This window comes from Salvelinus sp. IW2-2015, linkage group LG13 (assembly GCF_002910315.2).
Source record: "Salvelinus sp. IW2-2015 linkage group LG13, ASM291031v2, whole genome shotgun sequence".
NCBI lineage: Eukaryota > Metazoa > Chordata > Actinopteri > Salmoniformes > Salmonidae > Salvelinus > Salvelinus sp. IW2-2015.
The window spans coordinates 4,309,523-4,333,073 of NC_036853.1; the positions used below are offsets into that span (position 1 = coordinate 4,309,523).

At 43.3% G+C, this 23,551-nt stretch overlaps 2 protein-coding genes across 2 annotated transcripts in view; one reads left to right on the forward strand and one right to left on the reverse strand.

Moving 5' to 3' along the window:
• The window catches only part of deaf1 (DEAF1 transcription factor), a 28,437-nt gene extending 15,794 nt beyond the window's left edge, over positions 1-12,643 (forward strand). Inside the window, 4 exon segments of the mRNA XM_023998868.2 lie at positions 10,324-10,598; positions 10,771-10,869; positions 11,490-11,579; positions 11,880-12,643. Coding sequence (XP_023854636.2) covers positions 10,324-10,598; positions 10,771-10,869; positions 11,490-11,579; positions 11,880-11,984 — 569 coding nt within the window. The 3' untranslated portion in view covers positions 11,985-12,643.
• A 6,928-nt stretch (positions 12,644-19,571) lies between these two features.
• Positions 19,572-23,551, reverse strand: part of LOC111971660 (D(4) dopamine receptor-like) — a 28,722-nt gene continuing 24,742 nt past the window's right edge. The window contains exon 4 of the mRNA XM_023998513.2: positions 19,572-20,279. Coding sequence (XP_023854281.1) covers positions 20,068-20,279 — 212 coding nt within the window. The 3' untranslated portion in view covers positions 19,572-20,067. The remainder of the gene's footprint in view (positions 20,280-23,551) is intronic.

Below are 23,551 nucleotides of genomic sequence, written 5' to 3' on the forward strand. Positions count from 1 at the left end.
TCAAATGGCTACCCAGACTATTTTCACCCCCCCCCCCCCCTTCTTTACACCACTGCTACTCTCTGTTGTCATCTATGCATAGTCACTTTAATAACTCTACCTACATGTACATACTACCTCAACTAATCGGTGCCCCCGCACATTGACTCTGTATCGGTACCCCCTGTATATAGTCTCGCTATTGTAATATTACTGCTACTCTTTAATTACTTGTTTTATCTCTTATTCTTATCCATATTTTTTTTTTAAACTGCATTGTTGGTTAAGGGCTCGTAAGTAAGCATTTCACTGTAAGGTCTCCGTAGACCTGTTGTATTCGTCGCATGTGACTAATAAGGTTTGATTTGAACTAATTGCCCGTCGCTTCAATTACTTGAATTCCATTTTTCCCAACGCACTGTTTCTCTAGAAAGAATTTTAAATAATTCAAGACAGAAATCAAGTCAGGACCTATGTGGGACACTGGGCTGAAGGGAGTTGTAGTTTCCATTAAGCAAATTTTCATCCTAGTTCAGCAAAGAAACATGGTATTTAACTATAATGACCATAATCCATTGCATCTGTTTTTGATACACTTTTACACAGATCGCATGAGAGAGGAATGTACACAACACGTCAGGCAGCTCTGCAGCAGGATAGCCTCGCTGAATAGGATGACTAAAGACAGATAACGTTAGATAACAGATAACGTGGTCTGGCTGGCTGGCTGACTGTTACTGCCTGGTTGAGAAGATGACTTTAACGAATGAAAAATAATAATGTCCTCAAATAATATTTAAGTACAGGACGGAAATATTATTATTTCATCGTAATTTACTATTTTTCCTTTGTCTACCCAATGTGGACCTGACGGAGATGATGGAATATTTTGTTTTGGCAATTTAATTTTTGCTTTTTTTTGACTTTGCAAGTTCAATTAAAAAGCTCAAAAAAATGTCATTATGCATTTCATTTAAAAAAATAAAAATAAATTGAAAACTTATTTTTTAATAAGCGAAACCAAACCGACCTCAAAAAGCTCAGCAATAGTACACCTTCATTTAGTACTGTGAGAAGGCAAAAGTGTATAGATCGAAGCACTCTGTCTGCCTGCCTGCTGTCTTTGTTTAGTGGATATACCAGGGCTCTCCAACTCTGTTCCTGGAGAGATACCCTCCAGTAGGTTTTCAATCCAACCCCAGYTGTAATTAACCTGATTCAGTTTTTCAACCAGCTAATTATTAGAATCAGGTGCACTAGATTAGGGTTGGAATGAAAACCTACAGGTAGCTCTCCAGGAACAGGGTTGGAGAACCCTGGTATAGACTGATGCACTCTCTGTCTGTCTGGCATGCTGTCTTTTTGTTTTCTTTGTTCTCTCTGGCCACCTAGTTAGGATGGCACTGTACTGTCTGTTCTAGAGTCCTCTTCTCAACCCCTGATGCATCTCACTGTCTTTTCAAGTGAACAATGAGGAACTAAGTTTGTTGAGGGAGTTATTTCTCTCCTCTCCTTGGAGAGTGTTTTGGACTTTTATTCCCTCGGCAGTGTAGGCTATGGGGCATTGTGCACCTCCAGGACATTGATCCTCTAATCAAGGCTTTACAGGTGGACATCACAGGTGTCACTCTTCTCAGGAGTCTCTCTCTAGCAGTCCCTCTCTTTCTCTCTTTAGCTCTTGAATTCTCGCACACTCACTCTCACACTTTCTCTCTCCTCTTCCTCTCACACTTTCTTTCTCTTCCTCTCACTCTCTCGGTCTGTCTCTTTCTCTTCCTCTCACTTTCTCTCTTTCTCTTCCTCTCACTCTCTCGGTCTGTCTCTCTTTCTCTTCCTCTCACACTTTCTCTTCCTCTCACTCTCTCGGTCTGTCTCTCTTTCTCTTCCTCTCACTCTCTCGGTCTGTCTCGCTTTCTCTTCCTCTCACTCTCTCGGTCTGTCTCGCTTTCTCTTTGCTCTCATTCTGTATCTTTTTCTTTGACTTCCACATATTTCTCTCTCTGTTTCCTTCACTTTCTTTCTCTTCCATATATTTATTTATCTCGTCTCATCCCCATCTTTTTATAGCTCACTTTCCTATAGTTATCTCGCTTGCTCTCGCTCTCTTGTTTGCGCTCTCTTTCTCTCAGCATCCTTATATAATTCTGTATTACGATGCCACAACACAAACAGGCCGTCCATCAACACAGCCGGAGTCATTGTCTCAGTGCTCTGGAAACTGCATACAATCAGTCTGTTTGCAAATATAGCCTTTTGTCTGTAGCCGTGCTGTGTGCGAGTGCATTGATGTACTCCCTGCAGATCTCTTTTACTCAAGCGTACACCCACACCCGCATGCACGTCCACCCACATCAGTGGCGGTCGGTGCCTTTTAAGATGAGGTCGATTTTATTTATATATAAATAAATAATATGAGCATGGTCTTATTTCTATTACAACATATTGGATTACTGTCATTCATTTTCCATTCACCCAGTTCAATGTAACAGTGACAGGTTAAGGCTACTTGAAGTTTCCCAATACTCATCATGAGGTTGCTACAACCTAGCCTATAAATTAAAGTTTACACAGTAGGTGCACACAGGTCAAGATAAAAATTTGAGGTGACAGTGACACATGGACAGACAGTGACACATTCAATATCGCCTTGCACACTCTCGCCTGCATCTAGCTGATCTAGGGTGTAATCATTAGTCCAACAGTTGCACGAGTTTCTATTGAACAAATTCAGGTATGTTTATACCCGTTTTGTTCTGTTTGCTTCCGCTTAAGAAAAGTTTTTCAACAGAGTCGGCGGAATGAATACACCCCTAATCATATGCAAGCAGTTCACTTTCATAGAAACATACAAACAGCTCGTTGTATTCCTTCTCGCATCTACGCACTCTCCTCCTCTCACCTTTTACTGCACTACACATCAGCTTTTTGTGACCAGGCCTTCATATCATAACCGCTACACACTGCCTACATCGTTGTCACCATATTAGCTAAAGTAACGTCATAGTCAACATAGCTAATAGAACTAACACGTTAGTAAACCTGCTACAATCATGCAGTACGGTGTACAGTCAGTAAGCAGTTTAACGGTTACACCTGCGGCCCCGGTGGCAATAATTTATTAAAACCAAAAGCTTACCTTGACTTGAAAGAGTTCCAGTGTTTTGATATGTATAGCCAGCTAGCTAACATAGCATCCCTCTGTTTGAGCCGGGTGTTTGAGTAGGCTAAACTAGCTAGCTGCATTTAAGTGAGAAGAGAGAAAATTATGAAATATCTTGCTCTCTCTTTCTCCACCTTCATTTTTTAAGAAAATAATTTGTTAGCTGTAGCATTTGCTTTCAGTACTAGGTACATGTCAGTTCATGCTGCAAGAGCTCTGATATATTGGAGGATGTCTTCTGGTAGTAGTCATAATTACCGTGTAAGTCTATGGAAAGGGTTGAAAACTGAGCCTCCTAGGTTTTGTATTGAAGTCAATGTACTCAGAGGAGAACGGAAGCTAGCTGTCCTCCAGCAACACCATGGTGCTACTCTACAGAGTGCTGCTGAGTCTACTGTAGACCTTCATGGCTAAACAATTTGTTTTAATTATTTGTTGATGTGAATATATTTAGTATAGTTTTATCTAAAAATGATAACTTTTTAAATGTTAAGCTTTGAAAAATAAATGAAATTCACTGAGGAGGATGGTCCTCCCCTTCCACCGCTGAGGAGCCTCCACTGACACACACACACACACACACACACACACACACACACACACACACACACACACCTTGTTTGATAGGTGGAAGATGTTAGCTGTCTGAAGGGGGAAAACCTTGTTTTGAATGAACAATCACAAGCTTGCATCACACCTGGTGATGTGACATGATGGGACTGGTCATTGTTGATTATATTTCCTTGCTCAAATGAATGTCCACTTTTCCACCCCATGCATTGTATATAGAGTGCATTCGGCACGTATTCAGACACCTTGACTTTATCCACATTTTGTTACATTACAGCCTTATTCTGAAATGTTTTAAATGAAATGTTTTTCTCATCAATCAACACACAATACCTCATAATGACAAAGCGAAAACAGTTTTTTAGAAATGTTTGCACGTTTATAAAACAGATACCTCATTTACAGAAGTATTCAGACCCTTTGCTATGAGACTTGAAATTGAGCTCCGGTGCATCCTGTTTCCATTGATCATCCTTGAGATTTTTCTACAAATTGGAGTCCACCTGTGATAAATTCAATTGATTGGACATAATTTGGAAAGGCACACACCTGTCTATATAAGGTCCAACAGTTGACAGTGCATGTCAGAGCAAAAACCAAGCCATGAGGTTGAAGGAATTGTCCGTAGATCTCAGAGACAGGATTGTGTTGAGGCACAGATCTGGGGAAGGGTACCAAAAAATGTCTGCAGCTTTGAAGATCTCCAAGAACACAGTTCTTAAATGGAAGAAGTTTGGAACCACCAAGAGTCTTCCTAGAGCTGGCCGCCCGGCCAAGCTGAGCAATCGGAGGAGAAGGGCCTTGGTCAGGGAGGTGACCTAGAACCTGATGGTCACTCTGACAGAGCTCCAGAGTTCCTCTGTGGAGATGGGAGAACCTTCCAGAAGGCACTATTCCTACGGGGAAGCATGGTTGTGGCAGCATCATGCTGTGGGTATGTTTTTCAGCGGCAGGGCCTGGGAGACTACACTGCATAGTGACACACAAAGTGCATTCGGAAAGAATTCAGACCCCTTGACTTTTTCCACATTTTGTTACATTACAGCCTTATTGTAAAATGGATTAAATAGTTTTCCCCCCCTCATCAATCTACACACAATACTCCAAAATGACAAAGCAACAACAGGGTTTTAGAAATTTTGCAAATGTGTGTGTGTGTGTGTGTGTATATGTGTATATATATAAAATGAAATATCACATTTACATAAGTATTCAGACCCTTTACTCAGTACTTTGTTGAAGCACCTTTGACAGGGATTACAGCCTTGAGTCTTATTGGGTATGACGCTACAAGCTTGGCACACCTGTATTTAGGGTGTTTCTCTCATTCCTCTCTGCAGATTCTCTCAAGCTCTTTCAGGTTGGATGGGGAGTGTATGACTGCATGCATGGTGTGCGTTTGTGTGTGTCTTGAGCCTCATGGTGTGTGTGTGTGTGTGTGTGTGTGTGTGTGTGTGTGTGTGTGTGGTGTGTGTGTGTGTGGTGTGTGTTAGGGCTCCTGTGATGACGCTTGTTGCTCTCTCTCCTTCCATCTCCCTCTCTCTCCCTCCGGAGTAGATGGGGCTTCTTTGTTTAGACTGTTGTTGCTCTTTGTCTGTTCTGCTGTGCTCTCTGGTACAGTTGGAGGAAGATGAAAGCCCACTAGTGATTTATCTCTCCAACGGTGTGCTGCTTGGTGGGGTGGAACCCTATGATTATTAAACCTTTCCCTCAGCCACAGCCACAGACCAGTGGAGGCTCCTCAGAGGAGGAAGGGGAGGACTATCCTCCTCAGTGAATTTCATAAAAATAAAAATAGTAAAACTTTAAAGTTATCCTTTTTAGATAAAACTAAACTAAATATAATCACGTGCCACCAAATACTTGATTAAAACATGTTATTTTGCAAAGAAGGTCTACAGTAGCCTCAAAAGCACTCTGTAGGGTAGCACCATGGTGTAGCCGGAGAACATCTAGCTTCCATTCTCCTCTGGGTACATTGACTTCAATTCAAAACCAAGGAGGCTCATGGTTCTCACCACCTTCCGTAGACTTACACAGTAATTATGACAACTTCTGGAGGATGTCCTCCAACCGATCAGAGCTCTTGCAGCATGAACTGACATGTTGTCCACCCAATCAAAGGATCAGAGAATTAATCTAGTACTACAAGCATAAGCTACAGCTAGATAGCACTGCAGTGCATAAAATGTGGTCAGTAGTTGACTCCAAGAGAGAGAGAGACAATAGTTTAAGTTTTTAACAGATTAATTTATTCCAAAATGAAAGAGACGCAAGAGAGAGAGAGTGTCTTTTTTTTCAGGGTCACTTACTTAGCTAGTAAATGCAGCTAGCTAGTTTAGCCTACTGAAACACCCTGCTCAAAGAGAGGGATGCTATGTTAGCTAGCTGGCTATATTTTCCCAACACAACACTGGAACAGTCAAGGTAAGCTTTTGGTTTTACAAATGTATTGCCACCGGGGACTGCCGGTGTAACTCTTGCTGACTGTACACTGTAACGTTACTGCTTGATTCTATTGGGTTTACTAACATATTTTTTTAATTGAACCTTTTATTTAACTAGGTAAGTCGGTTAAGAACAAATTCTTATTTACATTGACGGCCTACCCCGGCCAAACCCGGATGACGCTGGGCCGATTGTGCGCCGCCCTATGGGACTCCCAATCACGGCTGGATGTGATACAGCCTGGATTCAAACCAGGGTGTCTGTAGTGATGCCTCAAGCACTTGGGAGCCCCGAGTGGCGCAGCGTTAGTTCTATTAGCTATGCTAACTATGATGCTACTTTATCTAATATGGTGAGAACGATGTAGGTTGTTGTTAGCGGTTTTCTTGGAAAGTTTTTTTTCGCCTGGTCACATACAGCTGATGTGTTGTGCACTTAAGTCCAAAAGCGAAGGGAAGAGGTGAGAGAAGGAAAGTGCATAAACGCGAGAAGGAATGCAACGTGGCTGCTATGAAAGTGAACTGTGTTTAAGTGTGAACAGGGGTGTATTCATTCTGACAATTCTGTTAATACTTTTCTTAAACGGAAGCAAAGGGAACAAAACGGGGATAAACATACCTGAATTTATCCAATAGAAACTTTGCAACTGTTGTACTTGTCTCTCGACCTGTCTGCACCTATGTTGTAAATGTTCATTCATATGCTAGGTTGTAGCAACCTCATGATGAGTATAGGGAAAATTTGAGTATCATGAAGTAGTCTAAACCTGTCGCTGTTACATTGAACTGGGTGAATGGAATATGAATGACAGTCATCCAATAAGCTGTAATAGAAAAAGGACATGCTCATCAATATTTTTTTTGTCCTCATCTTAAGACACTGACCACCACACGTATCTCTCCTCCTTCATGATGCTTGAACAATGGGTGGGGCAGGCTTATCTGGCCTAATTTTCTCCCTCGTTCCACCCACTTTTCCCCCCTTTTCCTGTCTTATTTTGGAAGCATAAAATAAGGAGTCAGGTCAGGAGTTACTAGGTGTGGGGCGATCAAGGTTTGAGGAAGGGCAGCTATTGTTGGGGTTGACATGATTTCAGAAAGTAGTTTTTCCCTTGATTTATATCTGGCTTACATATTAATTGGACGGGCCTAAAATTTTTATCAATCGCTATTATCAATAAATACACATTTAAATGCATATATTTGTTTTCTGTCAAACAATGTATTGATTGTTTTTTCATCAAACATTGTATGCATACCAATGCCCTTATTGAAAGCAGACACATCGATGGCCCTGAACGAACTTTATCTGACTCTTTGTAAACTGGAAACCACACACCCTGAGGCTGCATTCATCGTAGCTGGGGATTTTAACAAGGCTAATCTAAAAACAAAACTCCCTAAATTCTATCAGCATATCGATTGTGCTACCAGGGCTGGAAAAACACTAGACCATTGTTATACTAATCTCCGCGACGCTTATAAGGCCCTCCCCCGCCCCCCTTTCGGAAAAGCTGACCACGACTCCATTTTGTTGATTCCAGCCTACAAACAGAAACTCAAACAACAAGCTCCCGCGCTCAGGTCTGTTCAACGCTGGTCCGACCAGTCTGAATCCACGCTTCAAGACTGCTTCGATCACGCGGATTGGAATATGTTCCGCATCGCGTCCAACAACAATATTGACGAATATGCTGATTCGGTGAGCGAGTTCATTAGGAAGTGCATTGACGATGTCGTACCCACAGCAACGATAAAAACATTCCCAAACCAGAAACCGTGGATTGACGGCAGCATTCGCGTGAAACTGAAAGCGCGAACCACTGCTTTTAACCAGGCGCGCAGGGGACCGGAAGCATGACCGAATACAAACAGTGTAGCTATTCTCTCCGCAAGGCAATCAAACAGGCTAAGTCTCAGTACAGAGACAAAATCGAGTCGCAATTCAACAGCTCAGACACAAGAGGTTGTGGCAGGGTCTACAGTCAATCACGGATTACAAAAAGAAAACCAGCCCCGTCGAGGACCAGGATGTCGCTCCCAGACAGGCTAAACAACTTTTTTGCCCGCTTTGAGGACAATACAGTGCCACTGACACGGCCCCTACCAAAACCTCGGGCTCTCCTTCACTGCAGCCGAGTGAGTAAAACATTTAAACGTGTTAACCCTCGCAAGGCTGCAGGCCCAGACGGCATTCCCAGCCGCGTCCTCAGAGCATGCGCAGACCAGCTGGCTGGTGTGTTTACGGACATATTCAATCAATCCTTATCCCAGTCTGCTGTTCCCACATGCTTCAAGAGGGCCACCATTGTTCCTGTTCCCAAGAAAGCTAAGGTAACTGAGCTAAACGACTACCGCCCCGTAGCACTCACTTCCGTCATCATGAAGTGCTTTGAGAGACTAGTCAAGGACCATATCACCTCCACCCTACCGGACACCCTAACCCACTCCAATTTGCTTACCGACCCAATAGGTCCACAGACGACGCAATCGCAACCACACTGCACACTGCCCTAACCCATCTGGACAAGAGGAATACCCATGTGAGAATGCTGTTCATCGATTACAGCTCAGCATTTAACACCATAGTACCCTCCAAACTCGTCATCAAGCTCGAGACCCTGGGTCTCGACCCCGCCCTGTGCAACTGGGTCCTGGACTTCCTGACGGGCCGCCCCCAGGTGGTGAGGGTAGGAACAACATCTCCACCCCGCTGATCCTCAACACTGGGGCCCCACAAGGGTGCGTTCTGAGCCTCTCCTGTACTCCCTGTTCACCCACGACTGCGTGGCCATGCACGCCTCCAACTCAATCATCAAGTTTGCGGATGACACTACAGTGGTAGGCTTGATTACCAACAACGACGAGACGGCCTACAGGGAGGGGTGAGGGCCCTCGGAGTGTGGTGTCAGGAAATAACCTCACACTCAACGTCAACAAAACAAAGGAGATGATTGTGGACTTCAGGAAACAGCAGAGGGAGCACCCCCCTATCCACATCGACGGGTCAGTAGTGGAGAAGGTGGAAAGTTTTAAGTTCCTCGGTGTACACATCACGGACAAACTGAAATGTGTCCACCCACACAGACAGCTTGTGAAGAAGGCGCAGCAGCGCCTCTTCAACCTCAGGAGGCTGAAGAAATTCGGCTTGTCACCAAAAGCACTCACAAACTTCTACAGATGCACAATCGAGAGCATCCTGTCGGGCTGTATCACCGCCTGGTACGGCAACTGCTCCGCCCACAACCGTAAGGCTCTCCAGAGGGTAGTGAGGTCTGCAGAACGCATCACCGGGGCAAACTACCTGCCCTCCAGGACACCTACACCACCCGATGTCACAGGAAGGCCATAAAGATCATCAAGGACAACAACCACCCAAGCCACTGCCTGTTCACCCCGCTATCATCCAGAAGGCGAGGTCAGTACAAGTGCATCAAAGCAGGGACCGAGAGACTGAAAAACAGCTTCTATCTCAAGGCCATCAGACTGTTAAACAGCCACCACTAACATTTAGCGGCCGCTGCCAACATACTGACTCAACTCCAGCCACTTTAAAAATGGGAATTGATGGAATATGTAAAAATGTACCACTAGCCACTTTAAGGCAATCCACTTACAATGTACTTACCTACATACCCTACATTACCCATCTCATATGTATATACTGTACTCTATATCATCTACTGCATCTTGCCATCTTTATGCAATACATGTACCACTAGCCACTTTAAACTATGCCACTTTATGTTTACATACCCTACAGTACTCATCTCATACGTATATACCGTACTCTATACCATCTACTGCATCTGCCATGCCGTTCTGTACCACAACTCATTCATATATCTTTATGTACATATTCTTTATCCCTTTACACTTGTGTGTGTGTGTAAGGTAGTAGTGTGGAATTGTTAGGTTAGATTACTGTTGGTTATTACTGCATTGTCGGAACTAGAAGCACAAGCATTTCGCTACACTCGCATTAACATCTGCTAACCATGTGTATGTGACTAATAAAATTTGATTTGATTTGATTTGAAGTATATTGGTTCATAATCCATATTCTACATTCCTTGCCTCCAAATAATTTAGAAATTATTAATGAATACTCTCATTAAACCTTTCCATTCCAAACGTACAATCTAACCCCTCCCTCCCTCCCTACAGTGTTGACAGCGCTCCCGGCACTGGCCATGGCCCCCCAGGCCAAGGTGGAGTCTCCATCCTCATCTCCCTCCCCGGGGCTGGTGAACGGTGGGCTGGAGGTGTCTGGGGTCAGGGAGGGCCAGAGGACATGGCTTTACCTGGAGGAGACGGCCAACAGCCTGCTGAGCACGGTGCAGCAGCTCAAGGCACTGATCGACCAGGCCAAGCAGGCCTGCCACTGCCAGGCAGGTCAGGATGCCTTCAGCCAGGACAAGATCCACGGCAGCAGGAAGGAGGTGAGGGGACTGGAGGAGACCCTGGTGGTTAGTCCAGGGTCATGGTCATTAGGGCACAATGTAGTGAAAAGTTTTCGCACTGTGGCATTTTCTTCTGGGTGTCTTGAGGTGTTGTTGTTTTTTTTTAAATGAATTTTAGTTTGACTTCTATTTGCGGTCTTCCCTCCTGCAGTGTACACTCACCCAGCCCTTCCAGAGTCAGATATCATTCCAGCACCCAGACGACCCAGAGGGGAAGAGAGGCTCAGAAATCACTGAGATCATCATCAAGGTACATGGAGAGACCTCTCGCTCTCTTTCTCTCTCATTTTCCCTCTCTTTTTCTCTCTATCTCTCTCTCACTCTCTTTTTCTCTTGGCTGTGTTCCATTTAGTCCATTAAAGAGAAAAAGCCTCTTTTATCCAGGTCTCCCCCTGGAGGATAAAACTGTCAGAGCTGGTTGAAATATCACGCCTGCTACTTCACACACATAAACAATATAGTTACGAGAGAAACAAACAACCTTGAAGCCACATGACTTCTCCCACCTGAGAGCATTTGTTAGATAGAATGGGGGAAATGTAACCCTGGTATCATATCAACAAAAAAGCCAGCGGTGACATTTTGTGCCTCTTGGTTCCCCTGGAGAAGCAATTTGTGGGTTGTTGTGGTGTTTGTCGGTGTTTGGTTGTAAGGAATCACAAGTGGGCTATGCCGGTTATATGTCAGAGGGAATGTCTCAGGGGAACTTGTGTATGTGTATGTGCGTGGTGTGGTAGCGCACTATGGGGCTGAGTAACAACAAATCAAACCTCTTCTATCATGCTAAGTATGACCAGTTCATTTTCAAATCAATTCTATCCCTTTGTTAGATTGTAATTCGATTCCATTCTGTGACTTTCTCTCCCACAGCAAATGTGCGTGAACTGTGGACGGGAGGCCATGAGCCAATGCACGGGATGCCACAAGGTCAACTACTGTTCCACCTTCTGTCAGAGAAAGGTAAGACTTAACCCTCTACAGACCGTGGCGTTCTGCAGGGCATAAAAGGTCTCTTAGGACCCATGAACATGTCATCAAGTCTGTTGATTGGATCACAGCCCACCACCTTCCCCACTACTGATCCCTTGTCAGTGGTGGGGGTGTGATTCAATCAAACAGCCTACTCTTAGGAACCAAAAACAGGCACAATGAGGGCAAAACATTACTTCCTGAAATTGTGTCGAGATTGAATCGCCCCCTCAACTCACCCACCACTGACCACTTGTCTCACTCCTTTAGTCTGCCTTATTTTTATTGCAGGACTGGAAGGAGCACCAGCACAACTGCTGCCAGACCAGTGGGGCTGTGGCTGTCCAGGACGAGGTGCCCATGTCAACCATAGACATGGACAAAGTCAAGGTCTAGCAGGTATAGACACTGAAAACAGATTCTGTAAAAACAGCAAAGTTCTCCTTTCAATACCTTGGAGACTTGAGCATGGCCTCTCATTCAGAACTCAGCCAGCTGGAACTTAAGTGCTGGTGCTGCTCTTTTGAATACATCAAAGATAGTTGCTAGACTTTGTCATGTCCCTAGAACATGCATTTGATGATAGCTGGGATTTCTTTTACACCAAACAGGTTTTGCAGTATGCTATTACATTGTCTCCTGTCTGAAGAAATAAATGTGAAGATTTTGACTCCTGAAAACACTACATTACACCCTGGGAATTCTGTCATTGTGTTTCCTCTAACAAATGCAGCTCCGAGGCCTGTGTGCTTCAGATGATCAAGTATTTGAAGAGTAGTGTTTGCTTCCCTCAACAGACACTGGTGTCTAGTTCGATTTGTAGATGTATCCTGGAAACCAGACGATTACTGAATGACTGTACATTTCAAATGTAGTCCACTACCAGGGTTTAAAAACACAGAATGCCTGTTGCCGAAAAAAGACTTGCTCTAACAATACATGTATTTTATTGAATATGTTTTATGTATTACATTGGCTCTGTCCTACGTTGAATGGAGCAGGACAGGCTGGTAAACAACAGTAGGTTCTATATAAAACACACAATGACAAATCAATGACCTTGTCGATTGTCCTCTTGCTTGTTCCCAGTGACTGCCTGCTGTGAGAGATTACGGGATGTAATGACCTAAATAATTCTGCAAAGTCACATTGATATGTAGTGACTCTACTGAGAATTTCACACGGCTTGTCATTTTTAACAGATTTTTATGTAACTTGCAACAAACCTGCAAACTGAAGATGCATTTCAAACCAGCTTGCTTTGGGTTTGACTGGGTGAAAATATGTTTTGATTACATTGCAACACAGCAATACAGTCAATGCATTTTCAACACATTTTTCATTTGTACATTTCCACAAGGATATTGGCTTGAGACTTTGCCCTGAGTCAGGAGGTCATGCAGTGCAAGAGTTGTCTGACACATAGGCAACTGCCATCCACCCACCCACTGTCTCTGTGGACATCATCGTTAAGTGTGTTACTGCCATGGTTATTATTTAATGGATGGTGGACATTAGTGAGATTATCTGAGCTTTTCTCAGTGATAGCTGTCAACTGCCACACAGCTGCACTGATGTGGATTAATCCAATGGATTAAAGCTGTCAGGTGACTGGAGGAGGGGAGGATGTGTGTGCTGTGCTGCATACAGTACGACCCGCTATCTTTCTGTGAAGACCAACAACATCACTACTCACCGGAGAACTAGTATGAAAAATGAGGGTCAATTTGAGCAACAGCTACCTGTCCAAAATAGGGTCCATTACATTGATAAATTGAGACTGCTGTTCAGGGATTGGAAGAGTTTTGAGACCCACAATGACCTACCCAACTTTCTGGGGGAGTCCTCCAGACTTCCTGTGGCCTCTGGAGTCAGTAATCACAGTAAGCCCAACAACCTGGTTTTTGGGAATGAAAGGTTAACGTTGTCCAGTATATTACTTTGACAGGTACATCCGTTTCAATGTTTCAGATACAGAGGTCAGTCATGTTCTCTTGAGAGGTCACCTCGATACATGCTGTTGTCATCAATGAGTTCTCTCACTCTCCCCTTCTGTTCCTCGTTTAGTTAGATTAGAGAACTAACCAAATAGACTCATGGAAGAAAAATGTTCCTTATGCAATGGAGCACTGCACAATGACCTCAGCCTCAGCTCTCCAACACTGAGCAGACAGCCTTGTCTTGTCTGGCGTTGTAATCCCCTGCATCTGTCAAACTCACGCGTCACTCTCCGTATCAGGCATGAAATTACTGCTGCTGTACCGCACCATGGCTGCCCAACCACCGCTGGGCTGAGCCTGTGTCCAGGGCACAGGGAGGGAGAGTGGAAGGAAATTAACAGTGGTTCTAATCTGATGCCCTGGACTGAGAGCCACTCTGTTGCGTTTGTCCCATTTGGTATATTTGACAAGGACTTCAGCTGCAAGGAAGGGGAGAGGGTGAAGGGAGAGGTGGAGGAGAAAGGGGGAGGGAATTGCAGATGAGCCCATATGGATGTGGTGAGACAAATACCCTCTACCCCACCTCTACCCCTCTCCACTTTCCACCTCCATGGAGGATGTGTAAGCCCTCTACAATGTTTTCCCTTCACCTGTCCCTCCCCTCTAACCCCTAATGCTTTTCTCAAGGTAGATTTTAGATTTTTTTTTTTTTCGTAGAATGTTGCACACCTCAAAAGCACCCAAGCTAGCAGCATGAATCAAAATGTCTCATGAGAAACCTGACCAGAGGAAAGACACTACTACTATTGGGTCGTTTGTCATTGTTATTTGGAGCCTTATATTAGTCTTTCAAGATGAGGCTCTGGTTGGGGGTTATTTGTCAATTTTCTAGGTCTGGGAGCTCCTATGAATTCCCTCTGTCATGTAATGATTCTCTTGTATGCCTCTGATCAACACCTATCCTTAAAAGAAGAAAAAAATCAAATAGTTATTTGCTTTGTCAATTTCTTTGGGTTGGTGGATAGGGGGGGGGGGGGGTTACAGGTAAAATATTCATCTCAATTTACACAGTTTATACACTTCATCACCCAAATTATGTGAACAACTGCTCGTCGAACATCTCATTCCAAAATCATGAGCATTAATATGGAGTTGGTCCCCCTTTGCTGCTATAACAGCCTCCACTCTTCTGGGAAGGCTTTCCACTAGATGTTGGAACATTCCTGTGGGGACTTGCTTCCATTCAGCCACAAGAGCATTAGTGAGGTCGGACACTGATGTTGGACGTTTAGGGTTGGAACGCAGTCAGGTGTTCGATGGAGTTGAGGTCAGGGCTCTGTACAGGCCAGTCAAGTTCTTCCACATCGATCTTGACAAACCATTTCTGTATGGACCTCGCTTTGTGCACGGGAGCATTGTCATGCTGAAACAGGAAAGGGCCTTCCCCAAACTGTTGCCACAAATTTAAAAGCACAGAATCGTCTAGAATGTAATTGTATGCTGTAGTGATAAGATTTCCCTTCACTAGAATTAAGGGGTCTAGCCCAAACCATTATTCCTCCTCCACCTAACTTTACAGTTGGTGCAATGCATTGGGGCAGGTAGCGTTCTCCTGCCAAACCCAGATTTGTCTAGTGGTGAAGTGTGATTAATCACTCCAGAGAACAAGTTTCCACTGCTCCAGAGGCCAATGGCAGCAAGATTTACACCACTCCTGTTGATGCTTGTCATTGTTCATGGTGATCTTAGGCTTGTATGTGGCTGCTCGGCCATGGAAACCCATTTCATGATGCTCCCAACAAACAGTTCTTGTGCTAATGTTGCAACGTCCACACTCAACGATTTTTACAGATGCGCCCGACTCTTGGCGGCAGTAAGAAAGTCATCGCCATCTGCACCCATTCAACAGCCTAGATTTACATTTTTATTAATTCTAAACAAAATCACTTTTGTGGGGTTCTCATACGCTTACAATGATATTCTGATTCTTGCTTGAACAGTTGCTGAGATTTATATTTTGTTGTGATCTTTGCAAAATAACTATTTTGGATGCAGCAGTTGTTAGCTAGAATGCTAAACGCTCGTTGATATAGGCTGTAGCAAAAGCTAGCCAAAGAGACATTTTACTAGTTGAAGTGTTTTTTTGTTTTTTTTGTATAATGCAGTTGATCTGTGATGATGATGACACAAACATTTATATTAAACAGGACATTCATATGAGCCTTAATCCAATTATAATCCAAAAGTACTGTGAAATGCACTCATAAGCAGTATGTAAATATAGGCTGGCGCTCTATAAGAACTCCCCCTTGTTCTGCCACCAACTTGCGTGCATCACCCTCGTGCGGCAATGTTTGCAAACAGAAAGGGCTCTCTTACGGGATGCCAAGGTCATATTTTTCCACATTCTGTTCCAGTTAAAGGGTTGTTCAGATCTGTGGACCATACTTTTTTAATGGCTAGCTCAGAATATGAGCTTTCCAAATGTTGTTTACATATTATAGAGATCAGTCCTGTTGGGAGCCCAGATAATTGAGTTCTAAATCCCATCATTGGATGGTTCAGTAGTTGGGTTTTCCAGGGGACTCCCTAAGCCAGTATAGCTGACCTAGGTAAATATAAATAAAAAAAAGGAGTTGCCTGGTTATGTGTCTTTCAGATCTTGGAATGTTCTCAAACAATGACTGTCCATGACAAAAGTCCACTCTACATATGTATCGCAAGGCATTATTGTGTAATATTGGAGTATGGGCATGCCATTTTGATTCCCAGAAATACAATATAAAGTTTGGTGCTCCTACATCTTTCCCTCTTTGCAAGTTTGTTCATTTTATCCGGGCTCGCTTACCTTGCCAAATACACTGAGTATACAAAACAGTAGGAACACCTGCTCTTTACATGACAAAGACTGACCAGGTGAAAGCCATGATCCCTTATTGATGTCACCTGTTAAATCAACTTCAATCGGTGTAGATGAAGGGGATGAGACAAAATATTTAAGTGCCTTTGGTAGTAGGTGCCAGACGTACCGGTTTGAATGTGTGAAGAACTGCAACGTTGCTGTGTTTTTCACGCTCAACAGTTTCTGTGTGTATCAAGAATGGTTCACCACCCAAAGGACATCCAGCCAACTTGACAACTGTGGGAAGCATTGGAGTCAACATGGGCCAGCATCCCTGTGGAACGCTTTCGACACCTTGTGGAGTCCATGCCCTGACAAATTGAGACTGTTCTGAGGGCAAAAGAGGGTGTAACTCAATAATAGGAAGGTGTTCCTAATGTTTTGAACACTTGGTGTACATTTTGAAACCACGCTATGGATTTGATCCCAATAGCCAGAAGGGGGAGACAAGGGAAGCGTTGAACTACAGAAATTAAGCCGTGGCAATATATTCATTTTGACAATAGATATTCTTCCGGCTCTGCTGAGGTCGGATGGAATTGAGTTGAGCGTTCTGTTAAAGTTTTTGGCAATGGTTTTCTCTAAATACGGAAATATATCTATTCCCAAATATTTAAAATGGGAAACGATTGGGATTCCATAAGAGAGTCCTCCATCGGGGGCTTGAGAGGCAGTAGGGCATATTTGGTTAGATCTATTTCATAACTTGAGATGGCGCTGAATTTGTCTATGATCTTCAAAGCTTTTGGGAGGGATTGAGATACTTTATCTAGACAATGTAAGATGATGTAATCCGTAGAATTGAGAGATATTGGTGTAATTTCTATTGATTTTCAAATTGCCTGGGCCAGGAGCTCCATAGACAATAAAAATAGGAGGGAGAAATATGGGATCACCTAGCCTGCTATTTGTAGTTATTCTGAACAGAACAGAGCAGGTAGTGCCTTTTATTACTATGGCTGAGGGATTGGCATATAGTATTTTAATCATATTAATGAAATTGGAGCCAAGCCCCATATGATGAACACCTATCCTGTACCCCAGGTTATAAGCAACATTGCAGTGAGTCACTCACGTATTCTCCCAATGTGTTCATCTTTACTGCTGCAATTTGAGCTTTTCTATTTGGGTTGCCAGTAGGGGAGCTGGGGAAGTGTCAGTGGGGAGTAGGCACCTTGCTATCTCAGTGGATGACAAGGCCTGTATCCCAAATGGTACCCTATTCCCCAAAAGCACTGCTTTTGACTGATAGAACCTGTTGAGACATGACATTTCATATTACTATGTGTGTATGCTATGAATCCCTGTGGTACTGACTGCTTTCAAATCAGTGTGCACCCTGTAGGCTAGCACCTGTTGCGAGATTTGTGGTCTATTTGTGACCCAGGCCAGAGGCACCTGAGGAAAGATTTAAGCCCAGGAGAACAGGGACACTTGTACCAGGGTGAGGCCTTCCAAACTGTGCTGCTGCTGATGCTACAGTTTCCTTTCTCATTCTGTCATCGAGTTCCATGAAAAGAGGTTTCAGTGGAGGGAGTCTGTGTGTAGGAGGATGCACTATTAATTTATCTCATTATGGTTAGATGGCTCACTTCTAACTCCTTTGTCTAGACTTGTTTGTTTGGGTTTGGACCCTGTGTGAATCTGTAACCCTTTCAGGAAAAGTGCCTCAGAATTTAAAAAAAGAATTTGTCACCATATAGAGTGACTTTGAGCATTTATCCCAGTTATTAGTGCCTGTAGTCTGGATAAACCCAGCTGGAAAGGCCAATATGAAAAAACATCTGACACCTCAGTCTCTCATACAAGCCACACAATGACATTGAAAAATGAATAAAGAGAGACAAACTTCCCTCTGAAGTTTGGTCTTTGAGAGCCCAGGGTTGTGAAGATGAGCTTTGGACTTGGACATCAACTTGTCCGTGCTTGCTAAGCAGGGTGGAGTATCCCAGCTGTCATTTGATGTTATCCTTTATTTTAAGAGTAGCTTCGCCTCCACATTTCTCGTTATTGCTGACATAAACACTCACCCCACTCCAGTAGTTACTTTGGATCATGGGGAGGTCGAGAGGGAGTTAGAAGAGTTGTCCTGGGCCATCTGTTGGCAGACAGTCTGATGCTTTGTAGCTTTGTGATTGTAATGAGAGATGACACACTCAGGTCTACTTAAAAGCTTGGGAGTCAGACACCCACTTCCTTCTCTGTCCACCCACCTCCACAATTTCACCTCCATAATCACATTTTACAGCAGTCCTATCCAAAGATTTTTCTTCTCTGCTTTCTCTCCATTCTCCTAGTTGAGATAGACTTGAATATCTTTGAATAAAATACGCATCAGCTGTCTTGGAGGAGAGTGAAGAAGAATGTCATAGTGTAATCGAGACCTTTTCATGAAGAGGCGTGTGAAAAACTAAGTTTATGGAAGGACTGACATTAAACCTTTCAACTCGCACAGCCGTTTTGTGTTCATAGATATACAGAGTGATTACAATTTCTGGTCACTCTTCTAAATGCCCTCAATTGGAGTTGACTTTTATGTTAGCACATCAATGCTAGTTTACCCTACCCTGATTTTGAAATGGGACTAATGTTTTTGGCCTCTGTCTTCACCTGATGTTGTTGCTAGGCTAACCTCTGTCATCCACCTGTGGCTAATGGACCAATCTTCCTGGGGGGGGGGGGGGAGAAGCATGTGGATTTAAATTACTCTCTCAATACCTGTCACACTGCAAGCAGATGGTGTCTGAAATTGCTCCATCATATTTAATCCTCCCTCCCAAAGCTTTCTCCTTGGGTTTGAACCATCACTCTCTTTTTTTTGTTATTTTCCTGTCTTAGATACATGATTTGAGCTGCTAGGCAACACAGAGGAAACTTTCTTTGTTCTTTTGCCCTTTTCAGTTGACCACTTCTCAGTTTGTCAAAGCCTCAATTTCCGTACAGGCGTGAGGGATATTTTTTAAAGAGGTTTCCTTTTGTTGTGACGATCTTTATCAGACTAAGTCAGGAGTCATCTCAGGATTTGCAGTATAGTCGTGGTTGTGTGGAGAATTATTATTTTTTGTTGATGAGAGGTAGTTGTGGTGGCGTGGAGTATGTTTTTAACCCTGGTCCTCAATGTTCAGAAGACAGAAGTCCTCATTTTAAGTGAAAAAACATTTAATCTTAAAGATTCATTTTGTACACATTCAGTTACCTCTAATAACCTCAGAAATGGCTTCTATTTCTGAATATCTTTTTCAGTTGAATGGATTCAATGCTATTCCTCACCACAAAGATTTCCACAATAAACATTGAAACGGCATATGGCCAGCTGACAAACAAACATTGCTGTCACAATAAGATAAATCACAAGCGTAAATCAACAGAAAACATTATGTACAAAAATAAAATCCCAATTGGGAGAAAAATATGCAATGGCAAGATATACTCTACAGCAAAGCTCAGATTTGATATTGTCACATCTATACAATGGTATCGTTTGTGCTTTCTTGTCCATTTATTGGCGGCGGTGGCTTACCCTGGCCCTAGATATGTTTGTGCTGTGTTGCCAACTGACGTTGCCATAGGAGTTGACCATAAGAGATTGCGAGACGGCACAAACCGATCTGGAACCAGGCTAGCTGTGCCGTCTTGTCTACCGGTATGTACAGCAGCTGTGGATGAATTTCTTGAAGTAGTTCCTGAACTCTGTGTTGAAGACCGTGTAGATGATGGGGTTGAGGGCGCTGTTGACGTAGCCTAGCCAGGTGACAATGCTCATCAGGGCGGGGGGGATGAAGCAGGTGGCACACAGGGCCCGCATGGTGTGGACCACGAAGAACGGGGTCCAGCAGAACAGGAAGACACCTGGGATGGAATAGACACACACACACACACACACACACACACACACACACACACACACACACACACACACAGAGGCAGTCAGGCACATACACAAGCGCACAAACGCAGGAAGGCACATGGGAACAAGCGTAGGAAAACATGCACACGGGTACGCACAGGCAGAACGGTACGAATGGGCAGACACAGACACAGACACAGGCACACACAAAACACACACGCAAAGAGGTTTAGATTTCGTAAACCACAGGGATCGCAGTAAAATTACACCTCTAAGACTTCTCTCATTTATGAAAGGATTGTATGTCAGGCTAACACAGGCTTGAAACTGTATTGCTACGATTGCGTTCCAAATGACACCCTTTCCCCTTTATAGTGCTCTACTTTTTGATCAGGGCCCAAAGAGCTTTGGTCAAAAGTAGTGCACTTTATAGGGAACAGGGTGCCATTTGGAACGCATCCTACATTTAATAAAACTGGAATTGCTCAATAGATCATGAGTCTTACTTTGAGGACATGAATGAGCGGCCAATGGGAAAAGATATAGCTAGCAATAATGATCAAGTCAAACACAATCAAAATCAGACTGAGCCCAGAACTACTGTAAGCCGCCCCCCTCTTAAAGCCCCATCCAGATGAATGTATTTCAGATTGAAGTAGCCTGAAGAGGCACTGCTGAATAGATTCTACACATCAGTGAGAGCACAATTACATATACATCATGAAGTGTGATCATATCCCCATGGTGTAATATAGATGTGATTAACATTTTTTTTAGCATTTTCTTTTTAAATGTGTCATTTCCTATCAGCGTGATGTGACTAGGGTAATAAAACGGAACCGATCTGTATTTTAAGTAGGAAAATTACATTTTCAATCAAACACTTGCCCATACATAAACCAATTGCTCATACAGGAGCAAAGTGTATTGGGTGAATACTTCAGATATAAGCATAACCTTGCCAGATCAAATTATGTTTGTACGTAAAGAAGTATGCCTGCAGAAAAATGAGAAGTGTGTATACAGGTGTAGGGTATATATAAGATAAACTGTGCTACAAATGCTCCTCCACCACCGTTCGAACTACACCAGCCAGCCTCCCTGCCTAGCCCCCGCTCGGCTGAATAATTCAGAAATGCTGATGAGATTTCTATTAATAATCTAGAATGGAGGTTAGGATGAGTGATGGATCAGAAACAAACTGTTCCATCCCAAATGGCACCCTATTCCCTATATAGTGCACTACTTCTGATCATAGCCATATGGGTCATGTTCAAATGTAGTGCACTTTATATGGAATCGGGTGTCATTTGGGACATATCCCTGCTCTGAGCACCAACTCTCTCTGGAAGCTGGGCTTTCCTTTCTCTGACTCATTCACTTACTGTGGAGGGAGGGCTTTGGTTGAATAACTGAATGTGAGGCAGAACTAGCATTAGATTTTTTTCCAGCGGTTCAGCATTCCTCGGAGAAGCTCAAGCTGCGAATAAAGTCTCCTAGTCATCTAAGGTAGGTCCCTCAGGAGCATGAATAAGATAGTCTTATGTAATGTAGAGTTCCTTCCCACCAGACATCTACCTTGGTTTGTGTTTGAACCATTGAATAATATTAGAGATATCCATCACTCCTGCCATTCCCCTCTGGCTGGGCCAAGGAGAGACCCTTTGTTTTTTTTTCACACACAATACCCCATAATGACAAAGTGAAAACAGGTTTATAGACATTTTTGCAAATGTAATGAACATGCAAAAGTTTACATACACTTATGTTGGAGTCATTAAAAGTCGTTTTTCAACCACTCCACAAATTTCTTGTTAACAAACTATAGTTTTGGCAAATTGGTTAGGACATCTACTTTGTGCATGACACAAGTAATTTTTCCAACAATTGTTTACTGACAGATTAATTCACTTATAATTCACTGCATCACAATTCCAGTGGGTCAGAAGTTTACATACACTAAGTTGACTGTGCCTTTAAACAGCTTGGAAAATTCCAGAAAATGATGTCATGGCTTTAGAAGCTTCTGATAGGCTAATTGACATCATTTGAGTCAATCGGAGGTGTACCTGTGGATGTATTTCAAGGCATACCTTCAAACTCAGTGCCTCTTTGCTTGACATCATGGGATAATCAAAATAAATCAAGAACTCAGAAAAACAATTGTAGACCTCCACAAGTCTGGTTCATCCTTGGGAGCAATTTCCAAACGCCTGAAGGTACCACGTTCATCTGTACAAACAATAGTACGCAAGTATAAACACCATGGGACCACGCAGCCGTCATACCGCTCAGGAAGGAGACGCGTTCTGTCTTCTAGAGATGAATGTACTTTGGTGCGAAAAGTGCAAGTCAATCCCAGAACAACAGCAAAGGACCATGTGAATATCCTGGAGGAAACAGGTACAAAAGTATCTATATCCACAGTAAAACGAGTCCTATATCGACATAACCTGAAAGGCTGCTCAGCAAGGAAGAAGCCACTGCTCCAAAACTGCCATAAAAAAGCCAGACTACAGTTTGCAACTGCACAAACTGCACAGTTTGCAACTGCACAAAGATCATACTTTTTGGAGAAATGTCCTCTGGTCTGATGAAACAAAAACAGAACTTTTTGGCCATAATGACCATCGTTATGTTTGGAGGAAAAATGGGGAGGCTTGCAAGCCGAAGAACACCATCCCAACTGTGAAGCATGTGGGTGGCACCATCATCTTGTGGGGGTGCTTTGCTGCAGGAGGGACTGGTGTGCTTCACAAAACAGATGGCATCATGAGGCAGGAAAATTATGTGGATATATTGAAGTAACATCTCAAGACATCAGTCAGGAAGTTAAAGCTTGGTCGCAAATGTGTCTTCCAAATGGACAATGACCCCAAGCATACTTCCAAAGTTGTGGCAAAATGGCTTGAGGACAAGAAAGTCAAGGTATTGGAGTGGCCATCACAAAGCCCTGACCTCAATCCTATAGAAAATGTGTGGGCAGAACTGAAAAAGCATGTGCGAGCAAGGAGGCCTACAAACCTGACTCAGTTACACCAGCTCTGTCAGGAGGAATGGGTCAAAATTCATCCAACTTATTGTGGGAAGCTTGTGGAACGCTACCCGAAATGTTTGACCCAAGTTAAACAATTGAAAGGCAATGCTACCAAATATTAATTGAGTGTATGTAAACTTCTGACCCACTTGGAACATGATGAAAGAAATAAAAGCTGAAATAAATCATTCTCTACTATTATTCTGACATTTCATTCTTAAAATAAAGTGGTGATCC